This window comes from Tamandua tetradactyla (assembly GCF_023851605.1).
Source record: "Tamandua tetradactyla isolate mTamTet1 chromosome 1 unlocalized genomic scaffold, mTamTet1.pri SUPER_1_unloc_2, whole genome shotgun sequence".
Lineage (NCBI taxonomy): Eukaryota > Metazoa > Chordata > Mammalia > Pilosa > Myrmecophagidae > Tamandua > Tamandua tetradactyla.
In genome coordinates, this window is record NW_027518238.1 from 296,532 (window position 1) to 310,053 (window position 13,522).

Below are 13,522 nucleotides of genomic sequence, written 5' to 3' on the forward strand. Positions count from 1 at the left end.
GCACAAAATAAAAAATACTTGGTCATGATGCATCTTTTTTTTTGCTCTTTATTGTACACTTTATTTGCTAGCATTCCAAACAAAACATAATCATTGTAAAGTGTGTGTCTGTACAGTAAGTTACATAAACCAATATAAAATTAAGGTGAATGAGGAAAATATCTACAGATACAGATATCAGTCCTAACTTTTAAATATTAAACACTAACAAATACCATTTGATTATTTATCAAAACTATATACATTTTCAAAATATTAAGTAGAAAGTTAATAGTAATGACTGATGCTATTGAACATTTTCAAGTTTTTTATTTCAAAATAATATAGACACAAATAACAGGAAAATTTTATCTCTTATGAGATCATAATATTTAAAATCTATTTTATCTAATATTACTATAGCTACTTGTGCTTTCTGTTGGTTACAGCTTACATAGAATGTCTATTTCTATCTTTTCACTTTCAGTCTGTTTGTTAACTTAAGGCTAAGATAAGTCACTTGTAAGCAATATATAGAGAGATCATATTATTTAATAAGTTCTGTCAATCTATGTCTTTTAATTAGTGAGTTTAATGTATTAAAATTCAAAACTATTACTGTAAAAAACAAATCTTGGATCTAGCATCTTATCATATAGTTTGCTTTTTTTTTTGCATGGCAGGCACGGGGAATTGAACCCAGGTCTCCAGCATGGCAAGTGATAATTCTGCCTGCTGAGCCACCATCATACTGCCCCCAATAGTTTTTATTTATCAAATCTATATATTTACCTTTCATGTATATACTGTGAGACATGATTTGTTAATCCTGTTTTGAAAATATATATGTCTATATTCATAAAGAATAGCGGTCTTATGTTTTCTTTCCTTGTAAGGTCTTCATTTTGTTTTGGTATTAAGGGAGTTCTGGACTCCTAATGAACTGAGAAGTGTACTTCCTTTTTATCTTCTGGAAGAGATTATGCAAAATTGGCCTAGAGTTCTTTTTGTTGGAGGATTTTATCTATGAATTCAATTTCTTTCATGGAACTATTCAAATTACCTATTTCCTCTTGAGTGAGTTTTGGCAGTTTATATCCTTCAAGGAATTGGCCCTTTTCATTTGCATTTTTAAATTTATGGACAAAGAGGTATTCATAATATTTCCTTTTAATGTCTGTAGATCTGAAGTGATATTCTCACTTTCATTCCTGATATAATTACTTGTTCCTTTTCTCTTATTCTAGTTTTGTCTGCTTAGAGATTTGCCAATTTTACTGATATTTTCAAAGAACCAGATTTTGGTTATACTGAATTTCTTATTGTTTCTTTTGTTTTCTATCTCATCTCTTTATCATTCCATTCTGTCTGCTTGCTTTGAGTTTAACTTGCTCCTTTTTCTGGTTTCTCAAAAGTGGAAGTATAATAATTTCAGACCTTTCTTCTTTTTTAATATAAACATTTAAATGCTATAAATTTCCATTTAAGCACTGCTTTAATTGCTTCCCTCGTCATTTAATACATGATATTTTCATTTTCATTCCATTCAAAATATTTTCTAATTTACTTCAAGATTTTCTTTTACCCTTAGATTATTTAGAAGTGTATCATTTAATTTCTGAATATTTAAGATTTTTCCAGAAAACTTTCTGTCATTGATTACTAGTTTAAATCCAAAATGGTGTGAGAATATATGCTGTGTGATTTCAATTGTTTTAAAAACCATTTACATTAGTTTCATGGCCCAAGAGATAGTCTTGTCCATATTTAACACTTCAAGTCAATATTTCCATTAAAAAATATAACACTAATTGTAGAATATCCTTTCAAAGCATCTACTTTTGCTTCGATCAATAAAACAATGTCAACATACATAAAATTTAGTGCTAAAACAAGTATTTCAATACTAATTAGAACTTACTTATAATAGAGATCTTGAAAGAACACAAGGTGACTGTTCACTAAATTCACAGAAAAAATCCTAACAGAGACATAAAGGGAAAGCAGTGTCATTAATGCATAAAATAGCTGAAAAGTTTTGCATATAAAATGTGACTTTTACTAGACCTTCTGGAAATAACAGCTAAAACTAAAAAAGCTCATTTCTGCAAGATCTATCTAACTGAATCAAGAAACAGTACATAATTTTAAAGTCTTAAGCACATCCACAGAGAAATGACCAAATTGTGGATACCAATATTAAATTTGTACACTATGAAAATAATAAGGCTATCAATAATAATATGTCAACTAATGGTAGAGATTTAATTTCTACTTCACAGAGATAAATATCAAGTAACCCATAATTAACCAAATAAAAACTGTAATTGGGATATTACTAATTGACTGTTGCTGACTCTGGGGAAAAGACAAAAAATATGATTAAAAAACAATATATATGATCCTGAAACTATTACTCACTATATACCTGAAGGAACTGAATGTGGGGACAGGAATGGACATTTGCACACCAGTGTTTATGGCTGCACTGTTCACAGACGGAGGTGGCCTCAGCATACAATGACTGAGGAATGGAAGGGGAACTATGATGTATACATACAATGGCCTACTGAGTTGCCACCAGAAGGAATGCTATAGGTATCCCTTTTTAGTTTATGGTGTATTGGAGAGGCTGGAGGAAGTACCTGAACCAGTCTTAATTCTTGAAGACTACTGCATAAAGATATAATTTTCCAATGTAACTGTGTGACTGTGAAAACCTTGTATATGATGCTCCTTTTATCCAGGGTATGCACAGATGAGAAAAAAAAACATATGGATTTAGAAGTGTATCATTTAATTTCTGAATATTTAAGATTTTTCCAGAAAACTTTCTGTCATTGATTACTAGTTTAAATCCAAAAAAGGTGTGAGAATATATGCTGTGTGATTTCAATTGGTTTAAAAACCATTTACATTAGTTTCATGGCCCAAGAGATAGTCTTGTCCATATTTAATACTTCAAGTCAATATTTCCATTAAAAAATATAACACTAATTGTATAATATTCTTTCAAAGCATCTACTTTTGCTTCAATCAATAAAACAAAAAAATAAATAAATAATAGGGGGGACAAAGTGTAAAATAAATTGGATAGATAGAAATACTAGAGAGGGAGAGGTAAGGGATACGGTACATATATGAGTTTTTTCTTTTTATTTCTTTTTCTGGCATGATACAAATGCTCTAAAAAAGATCACATTGATGAATACAGTGTGAGCCACTGGTTGCACACCATATGTGGAATGTATGTGTGTGAAGATTTATCAATGAAAATATTTTTTAAAAAGCTATATACAGGTTTATACAAAGGTGGGAAAAAACAAGTCAACTAAATGTTCACATCTTTAGACTGTGGGGTAGGAGGAATTTATCATGTTCATTTTGTTTTAAAATTAAGTAAAATCTATAACTTTTTATGTTTGGAATTGGATTTAAGTAAGGATAGAGAAGTGGGCTTGGCATATCTATGGCACTGCTGAATGTTGGCAATTAGAAAACAAAAGATACAGAACCTAGATCCACCTCTACTATAAGGGAGATCACTGTGGAAAACATTCCTAGACAATTATAAGCAATACTTGTTCATACCAAGCCTTCTACTGTAGCCTAAGGATTCTCCTCAGCACAGCACTCATCAATAAAACAGAGTTGCTACTCAAGATGAAACCTGTCTATCATCTCAGTGCCTTCCAAGAAAGGCAATTATTACAAAATAAACCCTAACAGACCTATTCTGAGATACATACAATCTATTCAGAATGTCAAACATCAAACATAAAGTGCAAGAGAAAAGCAGTAAGAGGAAAGCAATTCATCACACACAAGGGATTTATTTTCAATAAGACTAAGTGCCAATTTCTCATCAGAAACCAAGGTGGCAAAAAAGTGGTGATATGATGTATTTAAAATACTACAAGAGAAAAACTGCCAGTCAAAAATTCTTTACTTGGCAAAACTGTTCTTCAAAACTGAGGGAGAGCTTAATTCTTCACAGATAAACAGAAATGGATATTATCAACAAAAGACCTAAGATTCAGGTTGAAAAGTTCTTCAGGTTGAAATGAGAGAGTGTAGTGGAGTAGTGTGAAAAAAGTGATGATCTTCAGTAAGGGTAACTAAAAGGCTAAATGCAAAACCCAAAAGTACTGTATCCTCAATACAGAGCTCTACTCTTTAATTCCTATAAGAGTCAGGATACAATTGAACAAGAAAAAGTTGTATTTCTTGAGAATGAACATACAAAATATAAAACGGTAATGTGGGGGGAAAAACAAAAAGCAGAATCAATAAAACCAAAAGTTCATTCTTTGAAAAGATCAATAAAATTGACAAACCTTTAGCTAGGCTAACAGAGAAAAAAAGAAAAGATGCAAATAATGAAACCAGAAATGAGAGGGGAGACATTACTACTGATCCTATTGAAATAAAAAGAATCTTAAGAAGTTACTATGAACAGCTGTGTGCCAAAAAATCAGACAACCTAGATAAAATGGACAAATTTCTATAAACACTTTGTTTCAGTTTGCTAAAGCTGCCAGAATGCAATATACCAGAAACAGATCAGCTTTTAAAAAGGGAATTTATTAAGTTGCAAGTTTACAGTTAAAAGGTCATAGAAATGACCAAACTAAGGCATCCACAGACAGATACCTTAACTTCAAAGAATGGGCTGATGACATTTGGAGTTTCTCTCTCAGGTGGGAAGGTACATGGTGATGTCTGCTAGCTTTCTCTCCTCATTTTATAAGGCTTCCTCAGGAGCATTTTCCTTCTGCATCTCTAAAGGTCTCTGGCTGTGTGGGCTCTGTCAGCACTAAAGCTTTTTCCAAAATGGTTCCCTCTTAAAAGACCCTAGTAAGCAACCTCACCTTGAATAGGTGAATATGTATCTCCATGGAAACCACCTAAAGTTACCACCCACAAATGCATGGGTCATGTCTCCATGAAAACAATAAAAAAAGATCCCACCCAACAATACTGAATCAGGGTTAAAGAACATAGCTTTTCTGATGTACACAACAGTTTCAACCGGCACATACAAGAAGAACCTACAGTGATTTTTAGAAGAAAACAGAAGACCTCCACAGACCAATTACAAGTTAAGAGATTGAATCACTCATCAAACATCTCACAACAAAGAAAAATCCAAGACCAGATTTTTTCACAGGTGAATTCTACCAACATTCCCAGAATTACTACCAATCCTGCTGAAACTCTTCCAAAAACACTACCTGACTCGTTCTATGAAGCCAGCGCAACCCTAATTCAAAAGCCACATACAGATACTACAAAAAAGAAAGTTACAGACCAATTTTTCTTATAAATACAAATGCAAAACTCAAACAAAACACTTGAAAATCAACATTGAAAGAAATACATACCATGAGTAAGTTGAATTTATCTAAGGTATGCAAGGATGGTTCAATATAAGAAAATCAAGAAATGTGCAATAAACCACATTAACAATGTGAATGGGAAAAAAACATTTGATCATCTCAACTGATGCAGAAAATGCATTTGACAAAATCCGCATCCTTTCTTAATAAAAACACTTAGAAAATTAGGAACAGAATGAAACTTCCTCAAAATGATAAAGGGCATATACAAAAAAATGCACAGCTAATATACCCAATGGTGAAAGACTGAAAGCTTTCCCTCTAAGATCTGGAACAAGACAAGGATACCCAAAGTCAGAACTGTTATTCAATATCATACTAGAAGTTCTAACTAGAGCAATTAGGCAAGAAAAAGAAACACAAGATATCTAAATTGGAAAGGGAGAAGTAAAACTTTCACTATTTGCAGATAACATGGTCCTAAATATAGAAAGTCCCCCAAAATCTACAACAAAGCTATTGGAGTTAATGAATGAATTCAGCAAAGTGGTAGAGTACAAGATCAAAATGCCAAAATCAATAGTGTTGCTAAACACTAGTAATAAGTAATCTGAGCATGAAATGAAGAAAAATTCCATTTAGAATAACTAAAAATATCAAATTTAGTTGATAAAGTATCAGAGGAAACACTAATATTGACATTGATTATAGATACTAGGGATATAAATTCAAGGAAAACTATAAATTTGTTTTTTATTACAGTATTAATTACAGTAATTTATATTAATTATTTGTGATATATGCTTAATGTTCATGAACTACAATAATCAAATATATGTATAAATATGCTGTTTTATTTGATCATTCTACATTTACCAAGCTTCTGGTTCAAGTTCTTACCACCTTTTACCTGAATTATCATATTAGCCTATTAACATAAGAATGACTTTCACTTGTACCATTTCACCTCCTTGCTCAAGAACATACAATGCTTTCCCAATCCAATCACATCTAAACAACATCGGGGTTTTCACAACTCTTGTTCCACCTTCATTTCCATACCTACTTAACCAACTTCTCACAACTGAACATGTAGCCACTGCTACACTTATAAAATCCCTCTTACTAGGCTGACAGCCTATGGTTACTTTGCTTACTCCTGGAAAAGCCCTTTCTCCTACTTTTTCATTATCAAACTCATTCCTCAAGCGTTAAGATCAAAATTCAGCTCTTATTTCTTATTTCAAATCACTATGATCTTCCCCCTTTCTAAAATCCTGTTGCATCTGCAACAAGACAACTTAGGTGTATGCTAGTTCTACCTCTTTAACTAGAGAGGAAAAAATGAGAAAAATGGACCCTGACACTTTTTCTATATATTATTACTAATTATACTCCCATGTGGCATTTTGTACTTCCCTTGTAATTCAGAGGAATATCAATTATTCCCTTTAAAACATGAATCTAGTTATAAAATATTAATCTGATCCACTTAATGCAAATAAGTGGACATTTCTGATACCTATGAAAACATGTATACATAACATCCCTATTGTTGGTATGGGTAATGATTATATGAAATATCAGTAGTTGAATAGAATTTAACATAAGATTAAGAGTCTTACTGTATGGCTGAGCTAGGACAGTTGTGGATCAAGGAGAATGACTGGCAACATAGGGGTCAGAGAATTACAGGGCCTGGGACAACTATGAAAATGTGTCAGATTCTAGGAAATATTCAGGAACTTGCATGTCAAAAACTGAGAGAGAAGGTAAAGAAGGTAGCAAAAAACACATGAAGGAACAGAATAGGATATAGACCTAAGAGCCAAGTGATTATTTATAAACTGGTACAAAGTACTCCAGTAATTCATTTAAATTTGAAAACCAATTATAGCAGTCAAATGAAACAAATGACAGGAGCCCCAAGAAAATCTTGATGCAAATACACTCTTATTAATATTAAGAGCTTCACATATGTTCCCTGTTGCAAAGATGACTACACATAGAGTAAATAAGGAGATAAAGGAAGATGGAAATACCTACCTGACAACAGGTGGGAAAGATTCTGACAAGAGTCTTGTTCTTTGTTTTGAAATCCTGCAGCTTGCTGAGAAAGGACTAAAGGATCACTGACAATGCCTCTGCTATCTACCCTGGTCTGAACCAAAATGAATACCCTGAGTTGCCTAGAGTGAACCATAGTTAATTTTGATTGACTATGAAAATGACTGGCACAATGACAGACTTCCTAGCCCTCAATATCAGGAGCCCATTAGAGCAGAAGTCAGACCTGAATCTCATTTTACTTGGGGAAAAAAAAATTTTTAAGGGTCCACTTATCCAACAAGAACAGAACTGATAATACAACTACATTAAGAAAATACTATTCTGTAGGATTTAAAGGACTTGAAGATGCTGCTTATACTTAAAGATCTTACAATTAATCTAGAGAACACAAACATATGCCCAAGCAACAATTAAGGATAAGAGAAGTAGATGCAGCAGAAAAAAATAAGAGAATCTTTAATTACAGATATGCCATTAATCAGTCATGTGGTCTGATTACAACACCTCTGAATCATAGTTTGCCTAGCTGCAAAAATGAACTGGATTATCTCTATGATCTTTTTTTTAACCTTTAAATTTCTACAATTCTCATGACTGAATACGGACAAATTACCATAAGGAAAGCACACACAAAAGGATGTAAGAAAGCATGATCAGTAAATGTTTGATTAAGGAATGAAGACTTAAGCTGGGCTTTAATAACAAAGAACTAGTGAAAGGGAAAACATTTAGAAACACAGGTATAGGAGTAGCCTGAAACCAGAAAAGGTAGACTTCATAGAGGAAATAAAAGAACTAGGAATTATGTTTCTAGGCATGAAGGGTAACAGTGGGCAATTACAATATACAGTTATGTGACACAAGTCAGTACAACAATATTATTTTGCATATTTTCTGACTTCCTCTGTTACATCACTAACCTTACTTACACTATTGTAATCTTAAAAATTAACAAAGTTCTATCCCTGAATGTTTTAATATTCCCATAAAAACCTTGGTTTTTCTGTATTTTAACCTATAAAGATTAATCCAAAACATGCTAGCTTAAAAAACGAGCATGCTCTTCCACATAGCAACTTCACTTTCAGGAATTTTCTGTAAGTGTGAAGAAAATACATGATATAAAGATTTACCTACAAAGATGTTTGTACCAATTATTATTTGTAATAATGAAACACTGAAAATCTACCTAAATATAATTTCATACAAGAGGACTGAAATATCATGGTATAGGCTTACAATAGAATACCCTATAGCTATTAAAATAATGCAGGATGTATTTGTTGATATGAAAAGAAAGTTTGTAATACAAAGATTAAAATGTATGTGTGTGTGTATGAAAATATATGTGAATACATTTACATAATATATACATATATACAAAAGATTCTGAACACAGAATCCAGGGTTTAAACCCTCATTCTTTTAACTTGAGTAAGTTATCTAACCTCTCTAAATTCAAGTTTCTTCATCTCTAAAATGGATAGTATAAGGTTCTTATAAGCTTTATATGTCTGACACTGAGCAAATAATCAGTTTGAAACTTGGCTAGGTATCAGGTAAATGAAGGATGACATTTCTTCCTGTTTTGTTTTTTTTTCAATGTGAACTACTCATGTAATTTTCTTTTTTGGGGGGGTAGGGGTGTGTGTGTGTGTGCCTGATCCAGGAAATGAACCTGGGTCTCTTATATGGAAGATGAGCACTCTACCACTGAACCACCTATGCACCCCATTTATGTAATTTTATGTTATTTTTAGAACATGCAATGAAGAATGTGAGTTTCCAAGTGAATGAGAGGGAAGTTTTTGAACTTCAAAGAATTACTTAAAAAACCCTTGGGCAATCACAGAAAATCAGTAAGTGACCCATTTACTATGAGTCAATGAATCTCAAAAAAGTGATGTTACTCTATTATTAAATCAAGGATTATACTCCAGAGTAGAGTTGTACTTACCAAGATACAATGTAATTTGCTTAAATTCACAACCTCACAGGCAGTTTTTAGCCTATCTATTAATCTTGCAAAATAGTTGACCATTTCTTCCCTTTTAATTATTTTTGCATATCGAGGAAAGGTGGGTGGTAATAGCCTCTGGTTAACAAGGGGCTCAAAACCCATCATAATCGGATGATCTAAAAAAGGAAAAAAACACAAAAACACAAGAATCTACATAAGCATTTCAATGTTTCTCCATTTCAAAGTTTGTTAAAAGCTATTAAATAAAAGAAAATGCCAGTTTCAAAAGCATTTCCAAATCAATTCTCATCACAATATCTAGATTGATTTTTAAGTTAATAATAATATATCTGTACATAAACAATTTTTTAATAATGAGAAGATTTAATAACCTAAAACTTCAGTATTGGGGTTCCCTGCCTCAAGGAGGGATCAAGTTTCCATGAATGAAGTCAGAATTTATTTGTATACTCCTCTCTATTCTTCTTAGCTTTTCCCCACATTTTTCTGGATGTTATCCATGCTAGTGATTATCATTTAAAGTGATTCCTATTTTTAAAGTTTCAGCTGTTATTAACTCACATGCATATGAACTTTGTAACCATCCTACACAAGATGTAACTTGCTTGACTAGACAAGAGGGTAAAAATATAAGAGATCAATACAGTTATTCAGGATACAGAATATTGTTGAGAAGGAGAGATAATAAAAGCTGGCAGTACTTGCTTCTGTTTTCAGGGCAATGGAAAGGTAAAGGTAAAACAATGAAAGGGTAAAATATTAGCTTTACCAAAGTCAATCCCTTTCCAGAACAAATGGCAGTAACACCATCCCCTTGTACCTTATAGCTCTATCATGCAATTTATCTAAGACTGTCTTATACTCAAGAAACCTAAATAGATCTTATCAAATGAGTGGAGAAAAGAACATAATTTCACAGCACTTTCTACCTAGCAAGTCCTCAATAAAGTTTTACTGAATTGAACTGGATAGAGATCAGATAAACTGACTTCTCAATTTCCTTCTCCTTTTACAAGTCTGTATGTGTATAAAAATTATTCTGGTTTTACTGTTAAAATACATCATACAGAAATGTTAAAAAATTAGTCTTAGTACAAAGAATGCCAAATGTGATGATTTACCCCTCACACTAGCACTCCTCAATCTTTGTTTTAAATATTTTAAAAATAAAGTAAATATAATATATTTTTCCAATGTTATGACAGTGGTTTAAAGTGTTTTAGTTGCTAAAATTCCTGTTAGATCACCGGCCTTCATTATTAAGAGCAGAAAAGTCATACAAACAGCACAAGTTCCTTTAATGAAAGATTACAGTAACAATGTGCTTTGGTTGAAGTGAGCAAATTAAAAGTAAGTTGAATGCTGGGAAGACCACAGTGGCTCAGCAGGCAGAGTTCTTGACTAACAGGCCGGAGAGCCGGGTTCAATTCCCGGTGCCTACCCATGCAAAAAAAAAAAAAGCTAAAGTTAAAGACCTGACAATATATCAGTCAAGAGATAAAGACAGTATATTATTTTAGATAACATCTCTCAAGTTAGGTAGGCAATTTATATTAGACTTACTGATCTTTGGATGTCTGAAATTGGAAGGAATTCAATAAATATTTTATCCTAGTCATAAGTCAAGATACCCTAATATGTAATATTAGATTTAAGACTACATATTTGGTGTTTTTAGGGTTTATTTATGAATAGGTAATAAATTCAACTGATGAAATTTTTTTCAAACAACAAAATCATAATCAGCAATGGAAAACAAGTCTCCTGCCCAGGTGTGACCCCAGGTTTTCATCTCAGGAGTCTTCCAGGGGCGATCTATGCACATAAATATGTGGGTATTTATATAAACTCTCTTTTCTCATGTATTTAAAAACAATACAATGTAAGCATTAAGTTGCACAGTCCAATGTTTTGAAAAACGTATATAACCATTAAACCACTATCACAATAGATGTATAGAACATTTCCATCACCTGAAAAGGTTTACTGTGCCCCTTTCCAATAAATCCTCCCCATGCCCAGCACCCGTGTATCTGCCTTCTGTCTCTACAGATTAGACTTATCTTTTATATCTTCATATAAAAAGAATCTTAACAGTATGTACTCTTGTATAATAGACTTTATCGCTCAGCGTAATGGCTCCAAGATGTATCCATTATGTCAAATATTTCAGTTGTTCATTCCTTTATATGTTGCTGCTAAGTATTTCACTGTACAGATTTGTTATAATTTGTCCATTCATATATTGCCTTTTCTTAAACAAAAATATCTACCTTTCACACACTGATTTGCTCTATGCTTTGTTTTTTTAAACTGAACTTTTTTCTTTTAGAACAGCAAAATTGCAAGTGCAGTCAATACCCCATCAACTTCAAATATCTGTAGAATATAATTTCTACAAAGGCATTTTACATAATCACAATAAAACCAACAGAATTTGGAAACTAACATTGACCAATTACTATCATATAATCTTTAGACCCTATTCAAGTTTTATAAATTATCCCAGCAATGCCCTTCATATCCACTTTGGAATCACAAGTTGCATTTAATTTCAATGTCTCGAAGTCTCTTTCAATCAGTCTTTTCTTAACTTCTGTGACGCTGAAACTTTTGAAGACTAACAGGCCAAAACTTTATATATTGCCTTTCAATTTGGGTTTATCTACGGTTGTTTATGATTAGATTCAGATTATAAATTTTGGAATATAAGAGAAGTGATGCTATATTCTTCTCATTGCATCTTATCAGCAAAGTGGTAACCTGTCTCACCACTGCTGTTTTAACTGGGATCAGCTGACAAAGGTGAGGTCTGGCAAACTCCTTCACTGTAGTTACTCCTTTTCCCTTTATAGTTAATATTTTTAAAGTAGCTATGCTGGTTTGAAAGGATTATGTACCCTAGAAAAGCCATGTTTTAATCCTTATCCATCTTGTGAAGGCAGCTGCTGCTTCTTAATTCCTACTCACCACCATAGGTTGGAAACTTGATTAGATTATCTCCACAGATATGTGGTGCGCCCAACTGTGGGTATTAACCTTTGATTAGAGGGCTATATGACTCCACCCATTCCAGGTGGTTCTTGATCAGTTTACTGGAATCCTTTAAAAAAGGAGGCATTTTGGAGAGAGCCACAGTACCAGGAGATCCATGAGCACCCACACAGCCAGAGACCTTTGGAGATGAAGAAGGAAAATGCTGCCCCACCCCCACCCCGTGAGCTTCATGAAACAAAAAGCCTGGAGAGAAAGCGAGTGGACATCACTGTGTTCACCAAGTGCCTTTTCAGTTGAGAGAGACCTTGAATGTCACTGGCCTTCTTGAACCAAAGTATCATTCCCTAGATGCCTTAGGATTGTACATTTCTATAGTCCTGCTTTAATATGGACATCTTCATAGACTTAGAACTATAAACTTGCAACTTAATAATTAATTCCCCATTTTAAAAGCCATTCCATTTCTGGTATATCGCATTCCTCCAGCTTGCAGACCAGAACACATGGTTTCTGGTAGATCCCTACCTCCATTTTCTCTTCAGGATATTAATTGGATATACTCCATAGCCAACTTGTATTATCCCATTCCTTTTGTTATTCCACAATTATTCTTGATTTTGTCTTTAAAGTTATGCCAATTACTTTAGAGAACACTGTGCTCTGGAGGAATATTTAAGACCAAGCAAATTTGGGTATCCATTCTCATTCTTCCTCACCTGGGTCCTACTGTCAGTATCTGGCAGTGTTTCTATTTGGTTCAGGTTATAATTTCTTCCTAATTTTTAAGCATTTGAGAGGATTCTGCTTCTTATATTTCCCATAGTTTTATGCTGATTTTAGAGAGAAGCAGTAGAGGTATCTTTACTGTGCCATCTAAAAACAAGTAATCCAGTGCATTTCCTAATATAACTTATGTAGACAGCTTAACTGAACACCATGAGTACATGGAACCTTGAGTAGGGCATGAGATTTTGTTGGTTTGTCCAGAGTGATGCCCCAATGAATCCCAGAATGATCTGAACAGTGAATAAAAAAGTATTTGCAAAGTCCCCTTTGGGGAATGGTGAGAAAAGGGGAAAATTCAACTTTCCAAGTTGAATTCTTGATATGCTCATAAGCAGTGTGAAAAACCAAAGCTATAGGCTGAGCCCCTAAA

At 33.1% G+C, this 13,522-nt stretch overlaps 1 protein-coding gene across 2 annotated transcripts in view; it reads right to left on the reverse strand.

Moving 5' to 3' along the window:
- Positions 1–13,522, reverse strand: part of LOC143672704 (N-alpha-acetyltransferase 35, NatC auxiliary subunit-like) — an 81,116-nt gene that overhangs the window by 55,678 nt on the left and 11,916 nt on the right. For both annotated transcript variants that reach the window (XR_013169951.1, XM_077147258.1), the window contains exons 3-4: positions 9,346–9,524; positions 1,901–1,960 (exon numbers count right to left, since the gene is read on the reverse strand). Coding sequence is in view for 1 of the 2 variants with exons in the window: in XM_077147258.1 (XP_077003373.1) it covers positions 1,901–1,960; positions 9,346–9,524 (239 nt within the window). In the remaining variant the exon portion in view is untranslated. The remainder of the gene's footprint in view (positions 1–1,900; positions 1,961–9,345; positions 9,525–13,522) is intronic.